Source organism: Lissotriton helveticus, chromosome 5_1 (genome assembly GCF_964261635.1).
Source record: "Lissotriton helveticus chromosome 5_1, aLisHel1.1, whole genome shotgun sequence".
In the NCBI taxonomy this organism is placed as follows: domain Eukaryota; kingdom Metazoa; phylum Chordata; class Amphibia; order Caudata; family Salamandridae; genus Lissotriton; species Lissotriton helveticus.
Window position 1 is genome coordinate 1,376,365,339 of NC_136065.1, and position 16,849 is coordinate 1,376,382,187.

Below are 16,849 nucleotides of genomic sequence, written 5' to 3' on the forward strand. Positions count from 1 at the left end.
CTAGTCGCGGTAGGAGGTGTCCCTGGTTCGGAGTCTGCAGGCGTCGTCGAGGAGGGTCCTTGGGCACTGGATTCCAGGTCAGAATCGCCGGGGGGACGTCTTCAGGATCTTTGTCCACTTGGGCAAAGGACGGGCTTGGCGGGTGCAGAGTGGGCTGGATTCGCGGCTCCTGGCTGGCACCAGGGGTATTGCTGTTTGAGCAGAGTCACTGCTCGTGGGAGTCCCGGTCTCTAAGAGGGTCAAGGCAGGCAGGTCCTCCGGGATTCTCAAAGTTGCTGTCCGCAGGAGACGCCGGGATTTAGCAGGAGCAGGTTCAAGGATCAACAGGCCTGTAGGGCTGTGGCCAAGTCAGTTGGTGTCGTCCTCTTGTTAGCAGCTGCATGGCAGGTCTTCTTCTTGGTCTTCTTTCTTGTTTTGAAATCGAGATCTGAGGAAGGAAGGTTCAGGGTGCCCCTAAATACTACATTTAGGGGCGTTACAGGTAGGGAAAGGGCAGGGACCAAAAGGTCCCTTTCCTGGGGTGAGTACACCCCCTATCCTGCTCCTCTCCTGCGGAAGGGGGGCAGGAGCCTATCTCTGATTGGGCAGAGCTCCCCATCCTCTAGATGGCCGGAGCCCGGAGTTGTGCTTCACCTCGCCTCTCCCACCTGAGGAGTAGAGTTGGCACACCCCCTTTCCTCACGTAGGTTTTCCCGCCAGAGTGGGGGTCAGAACTGGTGGGGGCCAGTTGCTGAGTACAGCAAGTGGTCTGGAGAAGCTCACAAAGGCGGTATGCCTTTGAAGCTTCCCCCCTGCCCATCCTGGGGGAGGAGGCCTAGTACCTCGCCCAGGATGTGCATTGTTGCAGGCCTAGGAGAGCAGGGGGCTCCCCACCCAGGGGTCCAGCAACATGTCTGGTCTGAGAGGCTGCCTAGGCTGCCACACAGCAGACGTGGATTTTAGATTAGGTTTCAGGGGACATCTCGAAGATGCCCTCAGTAGTGCATTTTACATTAAACTCTTCCATGCTCATGATGGCTCCTGGCCGTCATGAGTCACGGTAGGCGTGTGCTGATGACGGCACCGCAGCGATGAGGTTAAATCCCACACCGGCATCAGTGTGAGATTAATGTGCTGAGAAGTTTGATATCAAACTTGTCAGTCTTCAGTGTAGCCATTATGGTGCTGTGGAGTTCGTAATGACAACCTCCCAGCACCATATACTCTTAATGGCATCACTGCACTTACAGTGCCCAGGAATGGCCCTGGGTACTGTAGGGGCACAGGGCTCATGCACCTGTGCCCACACCACTGGCATAGGGCACCCAGCTAGAAGGATGACTGATGTATGCCAGGGCAGTGGGTTTGTGAGCATGGCACACAGGGATGCGTGCCATGTCGACTCTTTGTTTAGGTCTGCACCAGGACACTCAGTCTGCCATGGCAGGGTGTGGGTGTCATGGTGCAGGGCCCCTGAGGGTGGCACAATAAGTGCTGCAGCCCTTAGGTGTCCTCTCTGGTCACAATGCCCTGGGTACCTAGGGTACTGGTTACCAGGGGCTGACATGTGACCAGAGATGCCAATTGGGTTTCAGCTTCAATACAGTTTTAAGGAAGGAACCCAGGCCCAGGGCACCTGATTGGCAGGAGCCCAGGGCACACTCAGTCAAAGTACATCAGCAATTCAGTAAAAAGTGGGTGCATACTATGCATGAAATATGGCACTTTCTCACAGGAGGTTAACACATTTGCTGGAGAGATGGGTGTTTTGTCTAGTCCCAGTTTTGAATCCAAGTAGCACAGAGGATTAATGGGTCTCCTGCTAACCACATCAAGTACCCTTCAGACGGCAGATTTTTATTTTATGCAGATAGGTAAGCGGGTTACTACTTTTAACACAAAGATCCTTTTGTTAACTGAAGTTCATAAATTATAACCCTTCTCTGAGCTCTGAAGGACATGTGACTCCTGCACCTTGGAACCCTCACTGTCTTATGTAACACATACGGTACACTGATTTATACGCATATGATTTATTGTCAATGTGTAATTTCTATGTGTTATGTAACGTGCTGTGACATTAATATAGGGCATCCATATCTCTTATTTACAGGAACTGAACTAAATAAAAACCATGCCTCTCTTAAGTCTCAAGTTCTTGCGAAGCAATAACAAGCTGTGTGCCTTTGTTTTCCGTCCATTGAATTTGCATCTAGGCGTGAGGCTCCAGATAGCTCCCAGCCAGGATACTCACACAAAATAAGGCCTGATGGCCCCTTAACTTCGGCATTTGCTTTGATCCAGCTGGAATTTAAAATAACAAATCCTCCTCACCGCCTACATGTTGCATCTCAGAATGAAAGCAGACAACGTGTAGGCACTGCTGAATGTGTCCAGGTGTCTGATAATTACGCCGGGGCAGGTTCAGCATATTTCAGTAGGGCGTAACTTCTTTGAAGGATGGAAAGAGTCCACCCTGTCAAAATAATGGGTGGACACAGTCTACCCACGTGTACCCCAGACTTGTCCCTTGCCTTCCATGCAGGCCATGTTCCAGGCATTCCAGGCAAATCATCTCTAGGGATGGAGATATTATTGAGGGTCTTGGCTCTGATCACCTCAACAACGCTTTCAGGAAACTGCCATGGGCGCAGTCTCTTCCTCTTACCAGTGATGTTAACACCATCTCGACTTTAGCTCTATTTACGTTTGATGGGAACAGTGTCCTGCTTTAGGTCAGTTTCCCTAATATGCATACAGTGCCTTGTTCCCCCAATCACCCGGCTCTCGTTCTACACTTTGGGCACATCCCCTTTTATAAGTCAGCGTTCATGTTAGTACAATCCCCTCTCTGTACTTCCGGTCACTGTCCTTGTTAATGACAGAATCTTCCCTCCCTCCCTCCCTCCCTCCCGTTTCGACTTAAAGGGACTTATGCTTAGGATACAAAACTCAAAAAACACTACAATTCAAAATTATCATGTGGAAACCGTAACTACCCCTGCGCCCTTGTACTGCTCATTAAGAGGACATCAAAATGGTCATCAATTGCTGAAGCCACTTAAGGACACAGTACCCAGATTTGTTAAACAGCTCCAAAGTTATTCATAGTAAAATATTTTCATTTTCTATAAACAAACCAACTACAACATGACATGAAAAAAAAGAATGTTAACCTGATGTTATAGTTAGGTGCGGTAATAAGATTTCAGCTTAGACTAAACAATTAGAAATTCTCTGAAAAAAACAATAGCTAAAGTGGTATTATAGATAGGTGTTAAAATATATACTAACCAACTACAACAAAACATTAAAAAAATAAAGGTTAAACGGACATTATAGTTCTGAATAGTAATAAGACCGTATCTTACATTACAAAATTAGAAATTCACTGAAAAAAACAGACTAAAATGGTACTATAGTTAGATGTTGAAAATAGATCAAAACGAATGTTTAAAAAACACCGAAATACATCAGCTGTACGTTACTGAGCAAACTATAACTTGCACCACCGCCATGCACTGCTTAACACCGATATTACATCACTAATGACATTTTAAATGAAGTTAATGACCTCACATATGACATCACTAATGGCACCATAGCCATATGCAGCATAGAGTGTACCCATCTGGGTGCACAGTATGCAGATATTGTAAGCCCTGGAGGCAAGTGTAATTGTGCTTGTTAGAAACTATATGGTGCTCGGTTTACAGATCACTAAAGTTGGGGTTTCATATGTAACTCCAGATTAAACAAGAACAAGCATTTACAATGCAATGGTCTCGGCATTATTAAAGGTAGAGCTATTGGCATTGCTTATGACATTTTTTATATTTTTAAAATCATAAATAAATGGCATTGTCATTTATAATGCCAATAGCTTAATCGCTCGCATATGCATGACCTATTGCATTTACACCCACACAGAGCCACACACACAGTCATTCACATAGAGCCACTCTCACACACAGAGCCACCCGCACATAGAGCCACCTACAAAAAAAGCTATCTACACAGGAGGAAAAAGTAAGATGGGCAGAAAGAAAGACAAGAATGGAAGGGGAAAGGAAGAGTGAAAGAAGGAAGGAAACTTCGAAACAAAGAAGGAAGAAATGATGAAGGGTGAAAGGATGGATGGACTTTAGAATGAACCAATCGGAGTGATGGATGGAGCAATGGAACGATGAGTAGCAGAGTAAATTGAGGATTGGTGGAAGGATAGGTGATGGGCTAGTGACTGGATCAATGGCTAAAAAGATAAATGGATGCATGCATATACCTACGAGTGGATGGACAATGAAGGAAGCATGCAAATGTGGATGAATAAAGGGTGAACGTGAGAACCGATGGATGTGTGGGGAGACCGAGGGAAGGAGAGGGAGACCGACAGAGGGAGGGAGACAGAGAGAGGAGGAGACAGAGAGAGGGAGTTAGAGGGAGGGAGACAGAGGGAGGGAGACAGAGGGAGGGAGGGAGGGAGGGAGAGAAACAGAGGGAGGGAGATAGAGGAACGGAGACAGAGGGAGGGAGATAGAGGAACGGAGACAGAGGGAGGGAGATAGAGGAACGGAGACAGAGGGAGGGAGACAGAGGGACAGACACAAAGGAGACCGAGATAGGGAGACAAAGAGCGGGAGACAGAGGGCGGGAGACAGAGGGCGACAGACAGAGGGAGGGAGACAGACAGAGGGAGGAGGGCGACAAAGGGCGCGAGACAGAGGGAGGGAGACAGAGGGAGGGAGACAGAGGGAGGGAGACAGAGGGAGGGAGACAGAGGGAGGGAGACAGAGGGAGGGAGAGAGAGGGAGGGAGAGAGAGGGAGACAGAGAGAGAGGGAGAGAGACAGTAAGTGAGAACCCCCCGAACCCCCCTTAGGTGGTTCGGGCTTGCTACGCTACACTCGCTCGCTATACTGCCTTACTGTGTCCCAAAATGATGCATCTCCAAAAAGTGTGTCCCCAACATGAAAAGTTTGGAAAGCTGTGACCTACATTCTCATCCATTTCTTGGCCTCTCTGCAGAGCGTACCGATCAGTGGTCCAAAATGTACTAATTGTAATATCTACTTTATGGAAAAGTGTGTGAAGGAGGCACCTGGATGTGGGAATAAAGATATTCTCAAATGGAAAAAATGCAGTGTGCATTTGAGAGATGGGATGGTGAAGTGGAGTGGACGAAAGGAAATGCATGCATGATGCAACAGTGATGCAGTGGAAGGAGATGAAGCAGGAGACGTGCAGATGAAGGAACTTCAAAAAGATGACTGGAGAAAAGTACCTAACACAGAGAGTGATATTATAACGGAAAGTGATGTGAAGGGAATAATAATATTGAATAAAAATACTGATACTGAACAAAAACCAATGACAGGCCTTACTTGTTCTACATATGTTTTATGTAGCGTTTGATTTTCAGATTCACTAGCAGAAAACAATGATGCGATGCCTGAACACTGTTCAGGGAGCACACTTTGTCAAGCACGTCATTCTAGTTCACGTTTTAGGCCACGCCCATAAGTACACGGACCAAAGCTCTTGTAAATGGTTACTACTTACGCTTCTTTGGCCACGCCCTCCACCGTCTTTTTAATTTCACTTAATAAACTGTGTAGACCCCACTGCTATATTGTGGGGTTCCACGTCTCCTTTTGTGGGGAATCTCTCACCTGCATTGTGCATCCCTCCCCTCCGTCAATAAGATTATCTAAAGAGGCGCTGTAATATTGGAGCACAACAGCTCCACTACCTGTGGAACATAGTTCCCCCTCGCTGTATTATTAGGTTGACCAACCGTCCGTAAATTTCACGGACTGCCCGTAATTTGGGCCTCTTGTCCGTTGTCCGTGAAGGATTCTTTCACGGTCGCCTTTTGTCTGTAAGTTCAGCTGCCCCCTGCAAGCAGTCTGAGAGTCCTGTAAATGTCACAGCAGGGGCCAGTTTGCGCTCCTGCTGTGATCAGTAGCCTGTAGCAGCCCCTCCCCGACCTGGCACAGATTGCTATCAGGCCCATTATAATTCCGTGTGTTGGCCTAATTATCACATACAGAGTGATAATGGACCAGTGATAGCATTTGCTGGGCCTCCTCTTTCACTCACTGCTCTTCTCACGATCGTGTAAAACAAAAAGAAAAGGCATTGTTATTTACAACGTGAATAGTTCAAATTGGCATAAATGCGAAACCTATTGCATTGCACATGCTTTTTGTCTGTGGTGTGCCCTGTTGGGATCAGTTCTAGAAGGCACTGGAATTCCTTTGTACTTGGGAGAGGGCAACCTTGTGAAAAGCTCTGTCTTGATAATGATGACTTGGGCCAAGTTGGATTTTGCTTACAATGACTTCAGGGAGATGTCCTCAGATGTAAGGTTGGCACTCTGCCAGAACAAGAGACATCTTAAACCAGTGTGTGTGCTACTTGGAATAATTCCCGTACCAACAGCAGGGAGCAATATCCGACTCTTCTCATGAATGTACTGGAAAACATACTGGTAACCTGCAACATGTTTGCTTGTTGTGTAGGTAGGTATATTTTAGCATTATCCCTGTGATTTTTGTCACTTACCATTCCTTCCCCATTTTATTAAAATTAATGTATTCCTTTAATTCTTTTTATTTTTTATTTTTAACAGCATTGTTGTTTGGTTGCTTTGTTACAAACACCACACATCACAAGAGGGGGGGGGGGTTACTGCTTATGGCACACTACCAATAAACACCGGCAAAGCCAATAGTTACGGCTTGTTTAGGTTTATGTGTTGAATGTTCTTCAGTAACATGGTTGTATACTGCGTGAACAGAAAAAACACATCTAAGCTCCCTATATGCACTAGACAATACCAAGATGCACATATACATTCAGAAACACACAGAGAATCGTATTTAGAAATGCATTCAGTCAAACAACACATATAAGTGCCCATACAGTCATTTATATGACAGATGGATGAATGTGTGGATTGATGGCTGTGTAAAGAAGGGTGAGTAGGCAGTTCAAAGCTTTGGGTGTCTACAGTGTTGTGGGGAGATTGAAGCAGTTGTATTGTTGGACTGATACATGCAGACTTGGTGTGGGTGGACAGGTGAATGCATGGATGTTGGTGGTGGATATGACCTGGAGAGACGGTGAATGGTGGGCCCATGGCCAGGATAGGTGGATGCATGCCTGTGTGTAGGCAAAGGAGGCTGATGGCCCAGAAAGAGCATCAGGTGGAAAGGGAGCATACGAGCAATGTAAAGGTGTCAAACGATAGCACAGGAGACTTCTAGCACACAAACACTGTACTGGAACCGAGGGAATACAGGCAGCACAAGGGGTTGACAGTCTAGAAACTAGGTGGAGATAAGGGAGAGCACTAAAAGAGTAGGACCTGGCAGGAGGGAAGACAGAGGCTGGGGCTCAAGAGGAGCCAGGGCAGAGAGAGATGGGCAGCCATGTCAGACAAGCTAACAGCTATGTGGTTATACTAAATAAGTGGTTGCCTACGTCAAATCTCCTTATTGATGTAATACCTACACTTTTGCAATTGCTTTATTAACCTTCTTGCTTTCTCAAATATTCTTGGAAAGGCACTATTTGACCATTCTTTTCGCAAACTTTTCTCAGTACATTTAAAAATGGTCATTTACAAAACCTTTGAAATTCACTGAAAAAAACCATAGCATTCAGACATGGTATAGTTCGAATTAGCATTTAAAAAACCTTCGAAATTCACTGAAAAAAACTATAGGTTTCAAACATGTTACAGTTAGGAATTCGCTTTTAAAAAACCTTAGAAAGTCACTGAAAAAACCATAGGTTTTAGGGGGTGTTATAGTTAGCTAGACATTTCACTCTTACAAAACCATTGAAATTCCTCCATTATAGTTAGTTCTGCTAACTATAACTCGCGCCCCCACAATCCACTGCTGATGATGTCACATATTACATTATTCATGACATGGTCAGTGACATCACTGATGACATAACTGATGACATCTCACTATTGGGGCCAATCCACTGTATATGGAAACTATTGTAAGCCTGGGATGATGGTTAATTGTGATGATACAAATTTCATTAACAGACAATTCTGTGAAGAAGTTTCGCCCCTGTGCAGTAGTTACAACAATGCAGAAATATTCTCTGTTATCGTACCCATTCCATGGCCTTTACGTATGCAAACATGCACCCATGGTCCAGTGTCTGGCCAGGACAACCTGAAGCTGATCATTGGCTGTTACCCTAAAAGCGGTCTGAGGGTGTAATTTACAAGGAATACTGAACAACCAGCAAAACAAGATACAAGTTATTGGGCAGTTGGCACCCATTTTGGAAATATGTCCAGGGACGCGACAGGGCATCAGGCAATGCTTTAACCACAATTCCACCCCAAGCTCCAGCACCCCAAGGCTCCGTGGTCACACTTACCGTACATCTTGCCCTCGTCCGACAAGATGATTTTGCGCCGACCGCAGGGAGGGTAGATGGCCAGCGCCTCCTGGAAGCTCTGCTCGATGTCCGGGCTCCATACTCCCTCCGCGTCATTGTCCAAACCCTTCTCCATGCCCTCCTGCTCATCTTCCGGCCCCTCCTCGGGGCTGCCATTGGCGTTCCAGCTGTTCGACGCTATTGTGAAGGCTGCTCTGGGCTCCGACCCTGAGCCCCGCACTGCAAGTGCAGACCCTGTCAAGAGAGTGGAGTAGGGAAGGTTAACATTGCAAGTATGGCCGCAGTATCTACCTGCAAAAGAGGCCCGGTGCCTCCAGGGGCAACCGTCATTGTGCTCCAGGACAACAATTGGTCAGTGAGCACCCAAACACAATGCCACACAAATATCTGAAGCAGTAACAGCCCCTGAGCTCCAGGGGGCCCCCTCCGGCACTGCACGGGCCGCTGGCCCTTGGTCCGAAGCATCTGTCTGGGTCCAGGGCATGGGGGCCCCTCCATGATCTTTGCAGGGAGCCCCCTCCAGTTTCGTTACTCAACTGACTGGCCACCCATAACCAAATGTGTAATAAACACCCCAAAAGTATCTGCATAACATGCACTGAACCCCCAGTGTCGCCCATCCCTGTCGATATGGGAAGCACTACATTCCACTGCCACATATGCCAAACTGGCAGAACCCAGTCACGCTCGGCAGCCATCATTCCCAAGGGGTGAACTGCTCCGCTGTGCCACCTCCCTGCCATCAGATGCTTCTATGCATTTTAAGGGGGGGATGTTTGGCCCGACGGCCCGCTCCCCTTACTACTCTTGATTTCACCCCTTGCCACCTCATTCAGCCACTCATCATTCCCTGCCTCAGTCACACTCTTTGGGGTTAATCTTCCTCCCTGCTTCATCCAGTTGTCGCTGTTCACTTGTCTTTCTTCGCTTTCAGTCAAATCTGATGATGAACTATAAGTGCCTTGTGCACTACCTGCAACTACAGGCGCACATTCAGCACTGGAGAGGAGTATAGTTTAAAAAGAAGTGACGAAGAGTGCATTCTGAATGGGGAGTGCTAGCTGAGCTAGAACCGCTATCCCCTGGCCGTTATGGTAGTCCCTCCAGTACAGACTAAGACTAGGCCAGGCCCTCTCGGCCTCCGTTGATTGGAAGAGTGCCCGGTAGCCGCCTCCAGCCCCTGCAAGTGCACTGAGCCAGGCACTTCTGTGTACAGTGCATCTAAGTATTGTATTGTAATTACATTTATATAGTGCTTACTACCCCTGACGAGGCAACTATGCGCTTTTTCGGCGAGTAGCACGCTACTCCGGGACCCATAGAGGATTAGTGTTGAATTAGTATAGTGAAACATGCAAGTACATTTTAATTGGTGGATAGGTTAGTCAGTTATTTGGATTTGGAATGATAGAGGAGGAAAAAAGGTTTGTATTTATATAGCGCTTGTTACCTCTGATGGGGAAGCACGCTACTCAGGAAGCCCATTAGGGATTAGTGGTGAATTAATATGGTGAAATATGAAAGTAATTTCAGTGGTGGGTATTAGTCAGTTATTTGAAGAGAGAAGGATAGCGGAGGGATAAAGGGGGAAGAAAGGTTTGCATTCATATAGCACTTGTTACCCCTGATGGATGTTGAAGCGCTTTTCTGGCGAGTAGCACGCCACTCCGGAACCCATAAAGGATTAGTGTTGAAAATGAGTACAGTAAAACATGAAGTAATTTGAGTAGTGGATATGTTATTCAGTTATTTGGGTAGAGAAGGGTAGGTGGCGGGATAATGAAGGGAAAGAGGTTTGTATTTATATAGCACTTACTACACCATATGGGATTTTGAAGGGCAAGTAGCACGCTACTCTAGAACCCATCAGGATTAGCGTCTAATTAGTATGGTGAAACATGAAAAGTAATTTTAGTGGTGGATATGTTAGTCAGTTATTTGGATTAAGATGGGTTGGGGAGGGTTAGAAAAGAGGGAAGAGTTTATAAAGGTTTGTTTTGGGGGATCGGTATAATAAAATAGGTATCAGATGATGCAAGGAGGGGTAGAGTAGGAGAGAGTATAGAAAGGGTTATTTTGGGGATCAAAGTAGTTGTATGGGTTTAGGATAAATGAGAGAGTGGATGTAGAGGATATATTGTTAGATGTATAGGATGGAAGATAGGGCAGTGCATTGGAAAGAGTAGTAGAAAGAAGTTTGAGATGAGTCAGAGGGTTGGGCTAGAAGATATATTGAGCGAAGTATAGGCTGAGAAATAGGGAAGTGCATTGGAAAGAGTAGTAGAAAGAAGTTTGAGATGAGTCAGAGGGTTGGGCTAGAAGATATATTGAGCGAAGTATAGGCTGAGAAATAGGGAAGTGCATTGGAATTGCTAAATTAGAAGAAAGTGATAACTATATAGATCCATAAGTACATTATAAGTACATAGATGCATAAAGGAGGTATGTATATTGGTAGGGAGAGTTCAGTTAGCCACAATGGGTGCAATTCGTTTTTCTAATTATATTGTATTGTTTTTAATATAACCAGGCAAAAAATGAAAACTAGCAGTTATATCCACATGGCCTACTTGCTTTTTTCCTTCAGCTTCTAATATAACCTCTACCAGAAGCATCCCCTCAAGTGCACAGATCTGCCTAGTTACATCAATATAACATCACAATGCAACAAGTCAACAGGAGAGGCGGGGGGAGGAGGAAGGGAGACTGGGGCAATTATCTAAGGGATATCCATGCTGCCTTTTTTACATACCGGGGCCATCGTCCCTCCCGCAAAGTCTATCCATCCCATTATGTATCTCCATCCCACTCATCTATTAATTTCCCCAGATTTTCTTTATTTTTTTTAGGACATCCCCTGTCCTTATAAATTTTCTTTTCCATTGCCATGCAATCGTCCATCCTCTCAGCAATTCCCGTACCCACGTCTCTTATCTACCCAGGAGTATCAGGGCAGCCTCCACCTCCACTGTAATTTCAGTGGAATCTGCTAAACTTCTTGCCGCTTCTCACCAACAATTTTGGTTTTTGGGGCAGTCCCATATAAAATGTAGGAATGTTACCTACTGCCCACATCCCATGTGCATCTATTGTCGAGGGCGCTACATAAAATGTGTGTACTAAAGTTCTACTATAGTATATGCTGTGCAATGTTTTCAGTTGGATAAGCCTGAAGCTGGCTTTTATGTCAGCTTCTCTGAGGAGTCTAAGCGCATCTTGCCACATATTTTTCAAATTCGCCAATATCCTTTTCCTAATTGGTTATTAACGCTCGTAGGTCTTTTTGTGTTTTTCATTAAAGTGGTTTATGTGAGTGATATAGCCTTTACTATCAGTCTCCCATCTGGTATCCGCCTCGCCAGTGAAGAGTCTTTTAGTCTGCTATGGATGTGTAGTTCTCGGCAGAGGGCTAGTGGGGAGATCTAGGCACCTCTGGTATTCGGCAGCCCCCCTAAAAAGAGTGGGCACCTCCACACAAAAAAATATTATATATATATATATATATATATATATATATATATATATATATATATACACACATACATATATACATACATACACATACATACATATATTTACATACATACATATCTATACATATATATATATATACATACATATATATATACATACATTACCTACTGGCGATAGCCAGTAGGTATATATAGTTAGGATTTTTTTCCTATGGGATTTTTGAAAATTCTATGTCGAATAACTTTGGCGTTTGAGGACAGAATTGGCTGAAATTGTCAGGAAAATGGAACATTTTGTTTCTGAGCAGCCCCTGAAAATTTGGGGGGGGTTCGTCAAGGGGGGGCCGAGAAAAAAGGGGGGTCCCAAAACGTGTTTTTCCCATGCAATTTTCCATAGGGCGGTTGGCCTCACTTTTAGCCTGAACGGCTGAATGGATTTACACCAAACTTGGCAAAATTGTAGGGACTGGTAGCCCGATGTGCCTTTGCTATGTCTCAAGATATAGGCTCCAGTGGTTTTTACGAAAATTAACTTTGAAAAATATATATTGGGCTACATTGGGCTATATATATGTTGGAGCCCAAATGTAGCCCAATGTAGCCCAAAGATGGCCACCAGAGACAAAAAAAAACAAATGTAGCCCAAATATCAGCCAGATGTAGCCCAACTATAGCCCAATGACAGAATGTCCCAGAGTGTTCTAAAGAACAACTAGAGTGCTAACAGTCCTACTTATTACAAAGGTATGGCACACCTGAAGCCATCTTGATTGGAATAAAGTGGTAACTCTTAAAACATTTAATTTAAAAAGGAACAAAATGAGGGGGTTCATTTTGCCATAGAAAGTATGATTAGCGAATATATGACGAAATCCCGCATACCATCAGTCCGCAAAAAAAATCCCGCATGTACTATTAGGCCGCAAATTAAAATAACGAAAACATTTAGAACGAATATGCCTTTAGCATACACTAAACAACTAAACTACCCTAAACCCTAAAACACTACCCCCAGCATGACCCTACACTACACAAACAGTACAACACTACCCTAAACCCTAAAACACTACCCCCAGCATGACCCTACACTACGCAAACACAACAACACTACCCAAAACCCTAAAACACTACACCCCAGCATGACCCTACACTATGCAAACACTACAACACTACCCTAAACCCTAAAACACTACCCCCAGCATGACCCTACACTACACAAACACTACAACACAACCCTAAACCCTAAAACACTACCCCCAGCATGACCCTACACTACGCAAACACTACAACACTACCCAAAACCCTAAAACACTACCCCCAGCATGACCCTACACTACGCAAACACTACAACACTACCCAAAACCCTAAAACACTACCCCCCAGCATGACCCTACACTACGCAAACACTACAACACTACCCAAAACCCTAAAACACTACCCCCAGCATGACCCTACACTACGCAAACACTACAACACTACCCAAAACCCTAAAACACTACACCCCAGCATGACCCTACACTACAACACTACCCAAAACCCTAAAACACTACCCCAGCATGACCCTACACTACGCAAACACTACAACACTACCCTAAACCCTAAAATACTACACCCCAGCATGACCCTACACTACGCAAACACTACAACACTACCCAAAACCCTAAAACACTACCCCCAGCATGACCCTACACTACGCAAACACTACAACACTACCCTAAACCCTAAAACACTAGCCCCAGCATGACCCTACACTACGCAAACACTACAACACAACCCTAAACCACTACCCCCAGCATGACCCTACACTACAACACTACCCTAAACCCTAAAACACTACCCCCAGCATGACCCTACACTACGCAAACACTACAACACAACCCTAAACCCTAAAACACTACCCCCAGCATGACCCTACACTAAACAACCACCACAACTCTACACTACACTAACACAACACTACACTACACAACACTACACTACACTACACAATCACTAACCCACGAAAAAATTAACACAAACCCACTTACCTCTCTCGTCATCGTGGTTTTCACAACGCAAATGCATTTACCATACATGCCTTTAAAACGTAATTCTTTGTAAAGGCATGCGCGATAAATGCACATGCGTTTTGAAAAAATGCGGGATAATGGTATGCGAGGTCAATGACCTTGCGGGATAATGGTATGCGGACTGAAAGTCTGCGGGATAAAAAATGCGGGAAAATGGCTGCAAACCATGATTAGCAGCAGACTTCCCTGGTGAGCACTAGCTTTACTACAGTCATCTAATGAGCAACTAGAGTGCCAACATTCAGAATTTATGGCAAATGTGTGACACATCTGAATGCCTTCTTGATAGAACCAAAGTAAACAAGCATTGAAAATGCAATAGATCGCGCCCTCGTTTAAGTTAAAGATATTCTGTTTGTAATGAGGTGGCTTTTTAGCTTTGCTTTTATTAGTGTTTTTAAAACTTTCATGTAAATAACATGCATATGTATGCATATATGTATATGTATGCATGCATTTATATTTATATAGATATGCAGATTATATATGTTTATATATGTATATTACCTACTGGCGATAGCCAGTGGGTATATATAGTTAGAATTTTCAGAAATCCCATAGAGAAAAAATCCTATGTCTAATAACTTTGGCGTTTGTGGACGGAATTGGCTGAAATTTTCAGGGAAATGGCACATTCTGTTTCTGAGCAGCCCCTGAAAATTTGGGGGGGTTTCGTCAAGGGGGGGCCGAGAAAAAAGGGGGGTCCCAAAACGCGTTTTTCCCATTCATTTTTCCATAGGGCGGTTGGACTCACTTTTAGCTCGAACGGCTGAATAGATTTACATGAAACTTGGCAAAATTGTAGATATGGTTTGCCCGACGTGCCTTTGCTATGTCTCAATATATGTGCTCCAGTGGATTTTGAGAAATTAACGTTTAAAAAAAATATATATATCTGTGACAGCGCTCCGGTTAGCGCCCCGGTTCGCGTACCTGACGCGTAACGGAACTTCGCGAAGCTGATTGGCTCTCCGGTGTCTGTCAACATTCTAAACAGTCCGGAGCGGCCGCCATCTTGTCTCTCGGTACGATCGAGAGACAAGATGTGGTGAAAAACGAAGGGGGAAATGAAGGATAGGGGGCAAGGTAGACCACTCCTGACCCCCTAGGATTGATGAGGGGGATATTAAAGTGCCCCGCAGGGCAAAAAATAAATTATTTTTTTTTTTTGCGATTTTACGCCGTAGAGGCGCGTCCCGGTACGCGAACCGGGCAGCTCACCGGGCAGCTCACCGGGCAGCTAACCGGCAGCGTAGCTGTCAACATTGTAAACAGTCCGGAGCGGCCGCCATCTTGTCTCTCGGTAGGTTCGAGAGACAAGATGTGGTGAAAAAAGAAGGGGGAAATGAAGGAAAGGGGGCAAGGTAAACCCCTCCTGACCCCCTAGGATTGATGAGGGGGATATTAAAGTCCCCCGCGATTTTTCGCGGTAGAGGCGCTTTCCGGTACGCGAACCGGGCAGCTAACCGGCAGCGTAACGGGAGTCTGCCATCTTGTGTTTTTGGAGCGTCCGGTTCGCGTACCGGGTAGCGTCCGGTAAGCGTAACAAGGGGAAAACCAAGAGAAACAGTAAAAAAAAAATTAAGGGAATAGATTTCCAGCAAACTTGGCAAAATTGTAGGGACTGTTTGTTTGATGTGCCTTTGCAAGGCCTCAAGATATGTGCACGTGTGGATTTTGTCTAATTAAGGTTAAAAAAAATATATATATCTGTAAGCGTGCTCCGGCACGCTTACGTTACGGGTTTTGTTTGCGCTGCAGAGCCGATACGTCACGGTTATGCGACGCGTCATGAGGCGTCTCACGTGGCTACGTGATACGTCACGTAATAAAGAATATATTTTACAGCTATAGATATTAGCTTTTAAAAAACCAATGAAATTCACTGAAAAAACCATAGGTTATAGACCATATATAGTTAGGAATTTGCATTTACAAAACCTTGAAAATTCACTAAAAAAAACATAGGTTAGAGACCATATATAGTTAGCTGGACATTTTATTGACATAAAACCAATGAAATTCCATATATAGTTAGTTGCACTAACTATATATCGCGCACCCGCAATCCACTGCTGATGATGTCACATATTACATCATTCATGACATGGTCAGTGACATCACTGATGACATCACTGATGACATCTCAAATGACATCACTGATGACATCTCAAATGACATCACTGATGACATCATGACACACCAATACCAGTTACTACATACGCACTCACTGATTCCTACGTCTACACACACATTCACTCATTCACCCATACAATCACTCATACATACAGTCACTCATTATTACAACACTATCATATGCACTCATACACCTAGTCAGTCCTGTGAAGAATCAATCACACTTCGATTTCCTCATCTATACAGTTAAACACAGAACACCATACTTTTCACACATATACTAACACATACTTACTCTCTTATACAATCACTGATACAAGTACACATTGATATGCACAGAGTCACACACCTCCCAGCCAGCCACACACACACTCAGTCTTCCATACATCCACTCATTCTTCAATATGTAAAACATATTTAAACTTTACAAAAACACACAGACACTAGATGATGTCATCAGTGATGTCATTTGAGATGTCATCAGTGATGTCATCAGTGATGTCATTTGAGATGTCATCAGTGATGTCATCAGTGATGTCACTGACCATGTCATGAATGATGTAATATGTGACATCATCAGCAGTGGATTGCGGGTGCGCGATATATAGTTAGTGCAACTAACTATATATGGAATTTCATTGGTTTTATGTCAATAAAATGTCCAGCTAACTATAGATGGTCTCTAACCTATGGTTTTTTCAGTGAATTTTCAAGGTTTTGTAAATGCAAATTCCTAACTATATATGGTCTATAACCTATGTTT

At 44.6% G+C, this 16,849-nt stretch overlaps 1 protein-coding gene across 2 annotated transcripts in view; it reads right to left on the minus strand.

Moving 5' to 3' along the window:
- Positions 1-16,849, minus strand: part of TEAD3 (TEA domain transcription factor 3) — a 375,738-nt gene that overhangs the window by 182,639 nt on the left and 176,250 nt on the right. For both annotated transcript variants that reach the window (XM_078644325.1, XM_078644324.1), the window contains exon 2: positions 8,388-8,642. In XM_078644325.1, coding sequence (XP_078500451.1) covers positions 8,388-8,523 — 136 coding nt within the window. In that variant the 5' untranslated portion in view covers positions 8,524-8,642. The remainder of the gene's footprint in view (positions 1-8,387; positions 8,643-16,849) is intronic.